The following is a 14,591-nucleotide window of genomic DNA, read 5'->3' as shown; positions in this document are numbered from 1 at the left end:
TTGGATGTTCTAAGATCGTTCTATTACTAACTTGAGAATATCTTACGTTCTAAGATTGTTCTATTACTAACTTGAGAATATCTTACGTTCTAAGATTGTTTTGTCGTTTAAGATCGTTCTATTACTAACTTGAGAATATTTGTCGTTCTCAGATCATTTTAGTAAGATCGTTATATTACTAATTTGAGAATATCGGTCGTTCTAAAATTATTCTATTACTAGCTTGAGAATATGATCATTCTATTACTAACTTGAGAATAAAAGTCATTCTAAGATTGTTCTATTACTAGCTTGAGAATATCAGCCATTCTACAAAGATTGTTCTATTACTAGCTTGAGAATATCCGTCATTCTAAGATCGTTCTATTACTAACTTGAGAATATTGGTCGTTCTAAGATCGTTCTATTACTAGCTTGAAAATCTCAGTTACTCTAAGATCGTTTTGTTACTAACGAGCATAATTCAATAATATCTTCGACAACTAGAAAATTATCATATATAGTAATTTACTTAAATATATACAAATATATTTTTCTTAATAAAAAATTTACAAATTTTCTCTCCTACATTATTATATTTTCTTTATTGCCTTTGATATATTTACATAATTTTTATTTTTTAAATATGAATACATTTTTTCTTAATATATTTTGAATTTTTCTATTTTTATAATTAATGCTTCTGTGTTTTTTTTTTTTTTTTTTTTTTTTTTTTTTTTTTTTTTTTTTTTTTTTTTTTTTTTTTTTTTTTTTTTTTTTTTTTTTTTTTTTTTTTTTTTTTTTTGTCTTTTTGCTGTAATCCTTTATTTTGAATTTTTATTCTCCATTTCATTATTTTTGCATTTATTAACGTGTACGCATTCTCTTGATTTATTATTTTTTTTTTCTTTTTTCAATCTTTTAATGCTTGCATCAACTAAATAATATGGAGCTTATTTTTGGAACACACAATAAATATACAACTAAATTTAAATCAATAGAAAAATAGGAAATATTTAAACAATAATAATGGGCCTAGGCCCATGGGCTTAGCCCAATGTGTTGAACCAGTCAAAATATATTAATTAATCCTTGGAAAAACAAAAAATAAAAAACAAAGCGTTTGTCTGTCCCTTTTATTTTATTCAAAATTTTATTTCACAATAATTAAATAAATAAATAAAAATTAATTAAATTAATTAATTAAAAAGTTGTCTGATTTGTTATGGAGAATGTGAGAATCTTTCTCAAACATGCCAACAAAAAATTATGGACACCAAAACGCGTCTGAAATACACGCGCCCAAGAAGGACAGGCTGTGAGAGTGGGACATCACATCCTCCACCCCCTCACAATTTATATGGATTAATATCTTCCAAACAACCAATCAAATCAAATCAAATGGAAAAGGGCATGATATTGTCATTTTTTACTGACTTCGTACCTTCGAGGAGACTTGACTCCTTTCGACTCCTTTCTTCTTCTATTGGCACAGCTAAGTTTAGGGCATGGCTCTGATACCATGTTAGAGGTACACGACTCTCCACAATGGTATGATATTGTCCACTTTGAGCATAAGCTCTCATGACTTTGTTTTGGACTTCCCAAAAGGCCTCATACCAATGGAGTTAGTATTCCTCACTTATAAACCCATGATCATTCCCTAAATTAGCCGATGTGGGACTTTCATCATCCAACAAGGATCATAGCAATTAGAAAATCTGGTCCTTCATTTTTCCTCGTTTAAGACGAGGATTCTTTTGTATTCTTTCTTCTTTTATTTTACCCATTAACATCATCCATCGATCTCTCGACTTGTTCGTTCGTCCGTGAAATACTGTAATTGTCGAACAATAAAATTCTTTATGTATTGCACTAAATGGATATTCATCCGACTTAGAGTAATGTTAGATGAACTTTGACTTTTGCATTTCTTTCAACTTGACTCGACACAACTTGCCAATCCGAGCATAGTTTAGTATAAGTTTAAGAAATAAATGTATCTCTATATCGACCCTTAAATAAATAAATATATATATATATATATATATATATATATATATATTTTACATTAGAAAATATTTTTAAATATTAAAAAATAGGATTATGATAATTAGAAAAAATAAAATAAGAAATATATCCTATTTATCGTTTATCTTTATTTAATATTTTAGATGAATTAAATTTTTTTAAATGAAAATTAATTAATTTTCATTTTGGACCTTCCGCTTCTAAATGGATAGTCTTCGTTAGATTTGGTTTTGGGCCTTTAATCCCTTAGATGGCCCATGAGTGTGAATTTTAATATGGGCCCAAAATTGGAATATCCAATTTTAAAATTCTACTAGATTTTCCATTTTTAACCGAATAATAAACAACAATTAAATCGAAATATGAAAACTATTTCAAATTAAACTCTATTCTAGAAAAAATTAATTCAAATTACTTTGTAAATCGACTAAAATATTCACAAGTGTTAGATTAAAAAATGGTAAAAACGTGTGCTCGAAAACGTACACGGTAAACATAGCATATGGAGTATCTATGTGTATGTACTTTAAACTATTAACTTGAACGATATTAAAATTTTTAAAATGAGTTTGTATAATGAGTTTAGTTAAAAGAAAAAGTCCAATCAATTATATCATTACTGTGCCATATTGAATCAGGAAATTCTTAAATCTTTCGTTGATTGTACCATTACCTTCCTCGTTCTTCGTACAATTTTAAGAATTTTTGAATTTAAGTTGGAGAAATGTATATTTTAAAAATTCGTTAAAAAAAACAATATTCTCATACACTTTTAATTATAAAACATGTGATTTGTTTTAATTACTCCATAATTCTAGGATTTTGGTCAACTATTTTGTCAAAGGGTGTTTTAGTCATTTGGTAAATCTTAATTAATATTATTGTTTGGTCATTTATCCTATATAAAATTTGTTGTGCTCTATTTCAAAAGGTCAAATTTGAGCTCAGTTGATTGGTCTCCATTTAGTTTTAAATCAAAATTCGGTATTAATTTTTAAATATATATAATTTTAATGAAATATATTGAAAAATCAGAGAGAAAGATAAAATTCAAAATTTAAAGTTAAATTACCATTTTGACCCTTATATATATTTAACGGGTTTTTAAACTTTCATTATTAAGTCTAACAAGTTCATGCATCGATGAATTTTATAACTATTTTTTAAAATTATAAAATTATTATTATTATTATTATTTAAAATAAATTAGTGAGTTGTGGGAGGACATGGTTGGTTCTCATTAATGTGTTTGGCAGAATTTATGTAATTAGAGACAGTGTGAGGCTGAAAATGGACCAAAAAATTTAATAATTTGTAATTATGAACACAAAAATGAATACCAAGAAAGGAAGTAGGTGGAAAGTTCAAGTGAAAGCCATGACCTTATTTAACTCCCTTATGGCCTCATTCTCAAAATCCACATTTAATTTGATGTGAAAGCTTGGAAAGGACGTACTTTTCGACTCGTTTTCAAATTTCGTGGTTGAATTGCTTGTAAGAGTCAATGATTGTGTGTTTGGACTCGGGCTCGTTTCAAAATTATTGATCACGAGCATGTTTACGGTTCAACCTTCATCTACTGTCTTTTCTAATGACCACATCTGAACGAGAGATCTTGAGAATAGTAAAGATAAGAGAGGCTTAAAAGCTCACTACCTTTATCAACAATGTATACCTTCCTCTTTTGGTGACTCAATCATAGGAACTACATAATTGTGCATGTTTTGCTCGGAGTGGAAAGCTTTCTACGATGTATGTAACTAAGGACAAAACATGTTAAAATGACTCGTGTTGGTTCGTGTGGATAGTCTTCACTCTTATAAGTGAAGAGTAAGTAATGTGACCATGTCGTAGGGCATGCGGCTATCAAGTGCCAAATTCGAATTTCGAATCTTGGACATGGATCATTACATGATGTTTGAAATTGTAGCTGGAACGATAGAAATATGTCCTCACACTGGAAGGATTCGTGTTGGTACGTGGAGATAGTTTTCACTTTTAAAAGCGAAGAGTAAGTAACATAACTATGTTGCAAGAGATGCAAGATAATGTCAGGGCAATCAGGTACCGTACCAAACCTAAATTCCGAATCTCGATCTAAATTCTAGACATGGGCCATTACATGACATGTCAAATTGTAACTAGAAATTTAATTTATAACAATGAAATTCGTGTACTTTAGATTTTTATTTAATTTTAATTTAAATAACGATTTAGTTCTTACATTTTAAATTTAGTCTCCGTAATTTTTACATATTAAAGTATGTTGCGATGAATTTGTTTGGGTAGGATTTATATTTAATATTAAAATAATCAACCACTTAAGTAAAATTAATAATTAAATATTTGAATTTTCATGGACCACAAATAATTCACTGTTAATGGACCATTGTACGCGAATCGTTCGGTTACTCGTACACATAAGATACAAGTTAGCTTAATCGTAATATAAGTTAATGCTATTTTTTAAATTTCATGAATTAAAGTAAAAAGTATTTTTAAATTTTTTTTATAAATTTTGAAAGATTTTAATAAAATTTTATAAATTTAAAAATATTTTTGAAATATTATTAAAAGTTTTGAATGTATTTATATTAATTTAGCAAATTATTTATTCATATACTTAAATTACCTTATATAAAAAAAAAAACCTGACATTTTTTTTAATAAAAAGTTTTAGCTAATTTTTAAAATAATTTATTAGAAAACTGACACGTATAACCTCCACTAATTATTATTTTTAAAAAATACTTATAAAATTTTTAAAGTATTTTTTTTTTTAAATGGAGGGTATTAAAAGTTATAGGAATATTATTATTAATTTAACTCATTTAAAATTTACAGGAAATTTAACTAAAACATGTGTAATTTACTCAACTTTTTTTTATTGAAAATATTTTTTATAAACAAAAATATAATTTTTCTAGGTAAGCATATTCATTTAAAATTCAATATTACAATTATGGAAGGAAAATTAAAAATTATAATTTTTTTCTTTTTTTGAAATATCACACATTTTTAAAATTTATAAATTTAGTCTCCCATTTTTAATATTTTTTAAATTAACAGATATATTAAAAAATAAAAAAAAATAAAATAAAAAATTTATATTTAATTATGATAGATCGATTAATTTCTTAAAATTTTAAATTTGTAAGGTATTTATTAAATTCAAAATTTTATGGATTTAATTTATATCATTTTAAAGTTAGAAAGGTACAAAAGTTAAAAAGTTTGGTAATTTAGCCTTAAAAAATTTCTTTGAAAATTGACATGTCACGTGCAAAGCAAATTAATAAAAAAAAAAAGACTGACAAAAAATACCCATCGCATCACCGAAACTACCCTTTTGTCCAACGTTCCATTTCCATATCCATTTGAATTTCCTTGCGGGCCCCACCCTCCTTCCCTCGCCTCATATAAAACGGCTAAAAACCGTTGATGGCAATCTTGTAAAATATTCAAACTCACAGGGGTAAATTAATCAGAGGAGCCCAAATTTTCAGTCTTCGACACAAAAGAATATCGCCGCCCGAAAACAGAAGAAAGCTCGAACCCCCACATTTCTGTTCCCTCACTTTCAACCCTAACCTATCTCAAATGACGGTTTTGCCCTTCCCAACATTTGAATTTCCAACATGTCTCCACGCCATTTTCCCCAATGTTCAGGGGTGTAATCGGAAGAGTAATTTAAATTATTTTCTGTGTGCTTATTTTATTTGATATCATATATATTAAATTTATAAATTCAAAACTTTTTTTGGATCCAACTCCCATGAACGTTATAACAAAAAAAAAAAATAATAATAATAAAATAAAATAAAAATAAAGCTTTAAAATTATATATATTTTAATTTAAAAAGTCAATTAAACTTTTAAAGATAAGGATTTAAAAAACTGTCCAAGAAATTAAATGTTTAAGGATGTTTATTTTTTAATTTTAAAACTTAAATAAACCAAATAGAGAGTTTGAAGAATTTAAATAAGATTTATAGCTAAAACAATATTATTAACTGAAAAAAAAAGGAAAAAAAAGACTAAAAAAAGATAATATTATTTAATTTTGGTAATGCCTTTTGAGAAGTTGTACGCATTTGGAGTTTGTCCCCATCGGCTATTTTTCAAAAAGAGAAAAAAAAGTTTTTTTTTTTCCATAAATATATATATAAATATAAATATATATATTTTGTGGGCAATAAATATTTAATTGATTGGAGTTGTATAGATTTTCGCTACAGTGAACAAGGCGAGAAAAGAGAAACCACGCTCCCCGTCTTCTTCTTCATTCTGCTGCAAATCGTTTCTTCGATTTCTGAGCTTAGGGCTTTATCGGCGAGTTTTCCGATACTCATTGCCGCTCCTTGTTTTGGAAAAAGAGGGCGATCGGCATTTCGTTTTCAGCGGAGGTGGAGTGAACAGTGAAAGAAGGAAGAAATGGATGAGGAAATGGAGGTTGAGCCGGTTGTGTTTGAGGCTTATGAAGTTGACATTGAGTATGAGTTTGATGCGGCTAGGTATTTTGATTTCACTCGCGAGGAGAGTTTTGATGAGGCTTTTCAAGCTGAGCTTTGGTTCGAGTCTGCTGGAAGCTACCCTCCTTCTCGTGAGTAATCTCGAGGTTTTGTTCTTGGTGTTCTGTTTGTTTGTCCATTGGTTTGTATCTATATCTTTGTGTTATTTTTGGAGTTTGTGGCTTGTTTCTGGTTTTGGCAGCTTTGATGATCGTTTTTTGAGGGATTTTACTGACGAATCTGACGTTGAGATTTTCGTTTTTACTTGCTTATACTAATCTTAAAGATGTTCCACTTTCGTTGTTTAAGCTGTGGATTTATTTCTTTGATTTTCGTGGAGTGAGGAGAGTGTGAAGGGGACTGGAATTTGTGATTTTCTTAAAATGTTGGGCACGAGGAGGGTGTCAAGGGAGTTGGAATTCATGATTTTCTTGAAATTATGTGGCATTTTCATTGCGCTCATTTTTTTTTCTTTTAATTTTCTTTTTGTTGTTCGTTTCTTTGTGTCAGCGTTCGTAGCGAAACTGTTTTTGAGGGAAGAGTGTCTTCTTGCTATTGAAAATGCATCTAAAAAATCTGAGGGTCAGAATAACATAATTGGTTCGCTTAATGGTGCCAATCAGGAAGCTGGTTCAGTACGCGAGAATGACCGAGGTACATTTCTGGTTTAAGTTCCTCATGTCTTCTGTCCATCTCTGCTTTGATATACTGCTCTGCTTGGTGATTGATGATAACAAATTACGAGATGATCTTGTAGATTGCCAAGGAGCAAACAGAGGAATCTTCACCAATTTACGAGATGGAGATGTACAAAAACTTCATAATCAACAGCTCCAATTTACATCAGGTGGGTAGTCTGTTTTGAAGAAGTAACTAGTAAATGAAATCTAAATCTTTTCAAATATGAATGAATTTTACATTTTTGGGAGGGGAGACTATATGGGTATATGAATTGACAACTTTTCTTTTTTCCCTTTTAATATGTTTTTGTTACTTCGTTTCTGTTTTACCAGGATCTACATCATGCAATCATCAATCCCTGAACAAACCCAAAGTTAAAGCCCTTTCTTGTCTCAAGCCATCTAAACCCCGGAGCACTACTCTGATGAAATCAACAGCAAGCCACTTAGCGAGACAAAACTTCCCTGCTCAGCATACTGATATCAAGTGAGTGCTAGTGAGGCTGTTTCATTTAATTTTCTTGATTGTATATAGGCCGAACCTGCTTCTATTTGGTATCGTTGTGTGTTTTTTTGCAAAATTTCACCAGCTTTTTGGTTGGACATTGGCCAAACTAAGAGGACCTTGTGGGTTTCTCTTATGTGCATAATTGTCACAATGTCCTCTTAGTTTGGACAAAGTGATCTAATTTTCGTAGAAAGCCTATTTGCTTACTGAGGCTAGTAATGATTCTGTTCTTTGAATAGCAAATGAATGTTCTGTATTCATTCTTCTAGTAATTTTAGGTTTGGATGTTTAGGTTGCAGAGAGTAGTTAAAAACAATGAGACAAGTGTCTGTGGTTCTGTTATTGAAAGTCAGGCTATCAAGAAGCAGAAGCTGGATGGTGGTCACTCGCATAAGGTACATATGTTGTACTATATATTATTCTCTCTCTGATCTATGATTTTGTTGATTTGTCCTGATATCTTTCTCTAATTATCGATATATTCTAATCTCCATAAATTATAAAAGGTCTTTTGATGGTGTTTTTGAAAAATCTTTCATTATTATTCATATCATCTTTACTTGTATTGTTTATCTCACTTTGAAATGGCTCGTATTGTGCCTTAGTGTGCAGTTGAGTACTTTTGCTGATTATGGAGTCTTGGTATGAGCTCTAACTTTAATCTTGCATACAGGTGAATGAGATAAAGCAGCAGAGTAATTTAGTCCACAAGCTTCCCAAAAAGGTGTGCTATTTTCTTTTTTTTTCCTTTTTTTTTTTTTTTTATGTATATATCTGCACTAACCCCTTGCATAAAGTCCATTTAAGAAAAAATGTTCTTCATGATAGCATTCAAATGAACAAGTTAAAATGTTCTTATGCTAGTGTATCTTCAAATTTTGATATCTTAGACTTTAAATTCCGTAGCTTTACCATCTTATTAACTGTGTTCTTCAGCCTTATATTTTTTCTTTGCCTGCACTATTTTTAAGTGTGATTTGGGTTAATTCAACTGAATCCGGATTCTAATTATGCTGATTATTAAATCTTAGTGTTATTAAATGCAAGCATATAAGTATCTTGATGTGTATTGGCAGGATGGAGTTGCTGATAAAACTACTAAAAATGTCAAGCTGAAGATTACAATTCCTAGGCAGCCTGATCTTGAAACAGCACAAAGGGCACATAGAATAAGGTTTGAAATTGTTACGACTTCAATTTTCTTTAGTTACAAAATCTAGGTCCCAGATTATTCATAGGGGTTACAGTTGCTTAATTGCTTTGATGTCAGACTGAAAAGTAGGATGGAAGAAGATTACGAGACAACTACTCGAAGATTTAGAGCCCGTCCATTAAACAGAAAAGTTGGTACTTGTATCTGATAATATTTGGTGATTCATGAATTGCTGTTTCCTTTTTGCTGATTGACGATGCATTTCCTTTTCATATTGCAGATTTTAGAGGGGCCATCACTTCCGCTCATAAAGAAAAGCACTCCCAAATTGCCCGAGTTTCAAGTGAGAAACATTTCTATTCTTATCCAATAGGATGATAGCAAGTTTCCTTGGAGAAGAATAAAAAAGAAGGAATAAAATGGCTTTTATCCTATTCCTCATGTTGTCTTTTGTGTCTGTTTCTTTGCCTTTAGGAATTTCACTTGAGGACGTTGGAGAGGGCCATGCAAAATACTTCTGCTGTTTCATCTTCAGCCTTTGATCATGATTATTCTGACATTACAGTCACTAGAAACTTGGAGTCAAGAAGGTATTAAAATGAAAAAGAATCTTGTACTGCTCCCAATAAAATACAAATTCTTATGTTCTTTTGTCGCAATGCTAATAAGTTGCATTTATCTGCCAAGATCAAATGCCATTGATGATCAAAAGCATGATGAGTATCATATAATGCAGAATTTCAAGGCTTGCCCTCTTAATAGAAAGGTAAATAATTACTTTATTGGTGCTTTGATTGATTAATGTTGAGCAATTAGACTTATTTATGGCGTGATTGGTGCAGATATTTTCAAGTAAAGGCGAAATGGGCGTTTTTAGAAATAGCAAGCAAGAAACCACAATACCAATGGTAAGCTTTTATTTCTCCCCATATTTCCTTAACGCATATTCTTACCTTTCCTATTTCTAAAAGTCTCTAAGATGACATCAAATTACTGCATTCAGGAATTTAAATTCCATAGCGAGAAGAGAATTTTGCAACCACCAACAGAACTTTTCACCAAGGTAGATCTATGTTAAATTTGTTTTGTTTTGACTTTTTTTAAAAATATTTCTGTATATCATTAGTTCTAATATTAATGTGATTGTTTTAATGTTCTTATTAGCTTTCGCTAACATCTCAATTCCATTCAAATAATGGACCCTTGACAAAAGTTCCTTCCCGTCCATCCATACTTTTGAAGGTATTAATTCATTTTCATAACTTCGAAATTGCCTGTATTCACTTGCAATTACTGATATTCATCTTTCTTTAGAAACTTAAAATTTTCTAACATCTAAATTTTTTTATTGTCGATCTTTTTGGGATAAGAGCTCAAAGGAAAATAATTTGGTGTTGTTTCAACCAGAACGTAAGGTAAATGCTGTTTCAACCAGATCTTTCTTGTTCTACATTTCATTTTAATGTCTTACAAAAGGTTTCTTCAAGATTCTGCAGTCAATGGTAGATGCAATATTTTAATTTTAACTTTTGTCTTACATATTAGTATTCTGTTGTAGATAACTCAATTGGTGAAAGAAACACCTCCATTTGCGGGAAAACATATTTATTTGGAAAATAATGGATGCATATCTGATTCCTGCAACAGCCAGTTGACCGTGAGGTACATATGGATAGCTGTGATAATTTTGCAAATCATCTTACCCCTTGAATTATATCTAAAGATAAATATTTTAACCATACAGGAACATGGGAATTCGCTAAGCATTCAGAACTCTGTAAGAATGGTTTCTTTCTGCCGGGGCATCTGATTTTGGTTTCAGCCTTTAAATAGAAACCATTAACATGATGTTGATAGCAACAGTACAGGAGAGGTTCTCAAGCTATTTTTTCTTCATAGAAATCGATTGAAGTCCATAGAATACAGGAAAGGATGTCATTTTCAAGATTTATCTATCCAACTCTTTATGTTCCCCCAACTTGTATCCAAATCCAAATAAGCCTGCAAGTTTGCCGGATATGTACAGCAATCATTGCCCCCCCCTTTCAGCTTCTTTGTATCCCCGACGTATATGTATTGGTCGCTACTCGAAAAAATATACATACAAAGCTTCATCTACACAGTTACATCCTCGTGTTTGAATCGTTAAACCGTCAATATTAGCCAGTAAAATTTTCAAATGGAAGAATCTGGGGTGAGAAGAATTTCATTATTGTACTCATTTCTTCTATATTGTGAACACTGCTATGAATCAAGTCTCAATGAGACTGTTCAGTTTATAATTTGGTATAGACTACAACTAAAAGTAGTCTCAAAACGCTTCATTTTGTGCATCAAAATCATCCTTGGTATGCTTGGTAAGAGCTTGCTTTGTCCAGCGTTTGAGGTCATAGGCTTTTTTGAATGGTTTCCTGTCCTTGATAAGTCTTTTCTTTGTGATAGCAATGGCCAGGTCATTGGGGAACAAAGTCTTCCAAACAAAAGCATGAAGGAGAGTGGAGACAAAGAGAAGAGACACCATAGTAGAGGACATGAAAGAAAGGGTGAGTGCCAGACCTTTACTTACAATTGTAGGGACATGCTCTGCATACTTTATGGTTGCCACTGAAGCTGTTGTCATTGGAAATGTGTAAGACCACCAAGCTAATGAAAACCTGCAAAAATTCACATGTTTCAGGTATCATAATAATTATTGTTGTTATTCATCTCTCTGTTCAAATTTTCAATCACTGATGTTGTTGTGATCCTAGGCAGTTTCTTGGGTTTGATGCATGCTGGTTTCTTAATAGGGGAAAAATACAAAAAGTTGATTCTATGAATATGCCTTTTTCATTTCTGGTGTTAGTCTAATTTTTAAACTTTTAATTTTATGTCTAGACCGTTTTTATTTTGTATTTAATAGGTGTTAAGAACAATTGAATTTGTGCTCCATAGATTCTTCGGCTTTTAGTTTTGTATCTAATAAATTTTGAATGGTAATAATTGTCAAATGATTTATTAGGCATAAAATTAAGAAATGAATTTGTTAAATATTCCAAAGTATACAAACTTATTAAACACAAAATTTAAGAATTTAAGAATTTATTAAAAACTAGTTGATACAGAGATTAAAATTTTTAATTGGTGTGGATTCTATAAATGTTTCTTTTTATCATAGAGATAAATATTTGAAGTGAAATTAATCAGTGTATTGTATTGTGAGATCCGGGAAGGAGAACGAAACACCCTTTATAAGGGCGTAGAAACTTTTTCCTAGCAAACGCGTTTTAAAAACTTTGAGGGGAAGCCCGAAAGGAAAAACTCAAAGAGGACAATATCTGCTAATAGTGGGTTTGGGCCATTATAAATCATATTAGAGTTAGACACCAGACGATGTGTCAGGAAGGAGGTTGTTCCTCGAAGGGGGTAGACACTAGGCGGTGTGTCAGTAAGGATGTTGGGCCCCGAAGGGGGTGGATTTGGTAGGGGTCTCGCATCGATCGGAAAAAAGAATGAGTGCCAACGAGGACGTTGGGCCCTAAAAGGGGTGGATTGTGAGATCTCACATCAGTTAAGGAGTAGAACGAAACACCTAAAGGTGTGAAAACCTTTTCCTAACAGACACGATTTATAAATTTTGAGAGGAAGCTCGAAAGGAAAAGTCCAGAGAGAACAATATCGACTAGCGGTGGGCTTGGACCATTACACGTTCGACTATGAAGAACGATCGCGGATTCAATTAAAGTGAAAATAACAATCATTTTGAAGGGGGAAGGAAGAACATGACTGACCTGAATCCAGTGAAGAAGGTGATCCTTACAACAAGGGAAATGTAGAGAAACAAAGCAATGAAGAAGCAAGTTCTTGACAAGCCATCGAATTCGCCATAAATGGTTTGCCAAGCGATGCTGGCCGCAGAAGGGGCAGCTATGAACATGGAGTACACAGGGTGCAGCTCCTTCGGCAGCGCCTCACTCGTCGGCAGCCTCTGATACAGTGTCACAAACACCACTAGATAGTGTGCAAACCCCACTGACCATAAGAACTTTGCTGCCTCCAACCACCCACATTTTGCCGCCAGTATCGCTCCGACGAAGTTCCCGACCACCGACAAATGTGTCGATGGATTCACTACCTGGAATATGAATAAAAGATTAAATATATCTTCGACTAGAAAGGTTCTTTTCCTGATCTAAATCGGGACTTAGATATACATAATCTATAAACTTACTAATTTTGAATTTAGTGATAGTTTAACACACCTTACATAGACGCCGCTTTCCCCCGGACAACCATTGCCCGTAAATCTTGAGCTCAAGCAAGAAGTAGGGACCCATGAAGGCACACCAAACAGCCGGGTGGAGTGGCTCCGACACGAACCGTGGCGGGGCACCGATGGCAAGGAACATAAAGACGACCCAAGGAGCAAAGAAGAAGTTAACACGAATAGGGTGGAAGTACTCTCTCTTAACAGCTTCAAAGTAGAAGATGCACTTGAGAATGTAAGCCACAAATACAGAACAAACAGCAGCTGTGGCTAAGAGCCAAATGGCGATGTTGATAAATGGGGAAACATGAAGGAACTTAGTGGCAGGGCTCGTTGCCAGCGCCCGCCATAGCACGGCCTGGCTGCTGAGGCCGAGACAGATTCCGAAGCATCCAATCGGAAATCGGAGAAGAAATGGCCATTTCTCGTCTTTCGGGAGAAGAATGTCTTCGTAGTCCTACACGAAAAATGACATTACAAACGTTCAAACATTAAATTTTCTACGTAAACAAATGATTATGATTACGATTACGTAATTTTTATATGATACCTTGACTTGATCAAGTTCAGGTCCTCTAAGAGCAGCATAGTATCTTCCAACAGGAACACTTTTATTCAAAGATTCATCCACTCCTTCAGAGCTTCCATAAGTTCTTTGAGACTCCATTTGATTATCTCTATGATCTTTCCTCAATGGCAATAGAGAATTTTGTTTACTTAAAGTTGACTTCGTTCTAAAAATACTAAAATCCGCTTTCTTCCCTTCAATATTATTGTAATCAAACCCTCCGAAACTTCTTCCGCTCCTCGGAAGAGCCATTCGATCGATACCCTTCCCTTTAGAATTTTGATTCAAACCTGTTTCCAACGACATTTGTCGATCGAAACTCCGTGCGGGTGGTGGTGGTAGTGATGGTCGTAATCGATTGTTGTGTTTCTTATATCGCTTCTCGGTATCGGCCAATGTAGATGTCGTTTTTGGCCGAACATGTTCTTCTTTTTCTTCGTTCTCCTCCTCACAAACTACTTCGTGGACACCGACCGAATTAGGGTTTGCATTAAACATGGAAGGAGGGGTTTGTTTTGTGTCCATTTTCTCAGTTGGTTGGTTTCTTGAGGCTATTGAAGATCATATTATATTGTTCTTTATGTTGGTTTGAATGTTCATGAGGTTCTTCTTATTGCTCACGAGAGTTTGGTAAAAGTAGGGTTTGCTTTTAGGTGGAGGATTGATATGTTAAATCAAATTGTGACCAATACTTTGGTGAAGGCTTGCGAGGGATATCTCGTGAGATGACGCTCATTGATTCCTAGGAAAGGTTCTTGACCATAATTTTACGATTCTAGTAGGTCGTTCGAGTTAAGATTTAAAAAAAAGATTTCGAACTTTTTCCTTTCATTTTAAAAATATCCCATTATTATTATTGATGTTTTATAAAAGTTACCATCATTTGAGGTAGAAATTTGTTAAAATGTTGAACAA

The 14,591-nt window shown here is 32.5% G+C and overlaps 2 protein-coding genes across 3 annotated transcripts; one reads left to right on the top strand and one right to left on the bottom strand.

The window, feature by feature from the left end:
• Positions 1–6,231: 6,231 nt before the first annotated feature.
• Positions 6,232–10,902, top strand: LOC111500294 (protein TPX2-like). Of its 2 annotated transcripts, XM_023152022.1 has the most exons (17): positions 6,232–6,613; positions 7,032–7,175; positions 7,279–7,368; positions 7,535–7,688; positions 8,002–8,104; positions 8,383–8,433; positions 8,786–8,883; positions 8,980–9,052; positions 9,143–9,205; positions 9,337–9,452; positions 9,550–9,628; positions 9,705–9,770; positions 9,866–9,925; positions 10,027–10,104; positions 10,233–10,277; positions 10,421–10,524; positions 10,607–10,902. In XM_023152022.1, exons 1-17 carry the CDS (start codon positions 6,445–6,447, stop codon positions 10,623–10,625), a joined length of 1,512 nt encoding a protein of 503 aa, XP_023007790.1. In that variant the 5' UTR covers positions 6,232–6,444; the 3' UTR covers positions 10,626–10,902. The 2 variants fall into 2 exon arrangements, with proteins under 2 accessions (XP_023007790.1, XP_023007791.1); XM_023152023.1 differs by lacking the exon at positions 10,607–10,902 and having other exon boundaries at positions 10,270–10,277; positions 10,421–10,487.
• A 153-nt stretch (positions 10,903–11,055) lies between these two features.
• Positions 11,056–14,206, bottom strand: LOC111500280 (guard cell S-type anion channel SLAC1-like). The gene is made up of 4 exons (XM_023151994.1): positions 13,659–14,206; positions 13,104–13,565; positions 12,633–12,976; positions 11,056–11,516 (listed from the first exon to the last, which is right to left on the bottom strand). Exons 1-4 carry the CDS (start codon positions 14,199–14,201, stop codon positions 11,174–11,176), a joined length of 1,692 nt encoding a protein of 563 aa, XP_023007762.1. The 5' UTR covers positions 14,202–14,206; the 3' UTR covers positions 11,056–11,173.
• Positions 14,207–14,591: the final 385 nt, after the last annotated feature.

Source organism: Cucurbita maxima, unplaced genomic scaffold, assembly GCF_002738345.1.
Source record: "Cucurbita maxima cultivar Rimu unplaced genomic scaffold, Cmax_1.0 Cma_Scf00028, whole genome shotgun sequence".
In the NCBI taxonomy this organism is placed as follows: domain Eukaryota; kingdom Viridiplantae; phylum Streptophyta; class Magnoliopsida; order Cucurbitales; family Cucurbitaceae; genus Cucurbita; species Cucurbita maxima.
This window is presented reverse-complemented; position numbering and strand designations above follow the sequence as displayed.

Coding starts and splice junctions, on each gene's coding strand:
- LOC111500294 (XM_023152022.1), top strand. CDS start 6,445: ATGGATGAGGAAATGGAGGTTGAGCCGGTTGTGTTTGAGGCTTATGAA. Junction 8,434..8,785: donor TCCACAAGCTTCCCAAAAAG/GTGTGCTATTTT, acceptor GTGTATTGGCAG/GATGGAGTTGCTGATAAAAC. Junction 9,771..9,865: donor AAGAAACCACAATACCAATG/GTAAGCTTTTAT, acceptor TACTGCATTCAG/GAATTTAAATTCCATAGCGA.
- LOC111500280 (XM_023151994.1), bottom strand. CDS start 14,201: ATGGACACAAAACAAACCCCTCCTTCCATGTTTAATGCAAACCCTAAT. Junction 13,566..13,658: donor CTGAACTTGATCAAGTCAAG/GTATCATATAAA, acceptor TTTTTCGTGTAG/GACTACGAAGACATTCTTCT. Junction 11,517..12,632: donor ACCTTCTTCACTGGATTCAG/GTCAGTCATGTT, acceptor GAATTTTTGCAG/GTTTTCATTAGCTTGGTGGT.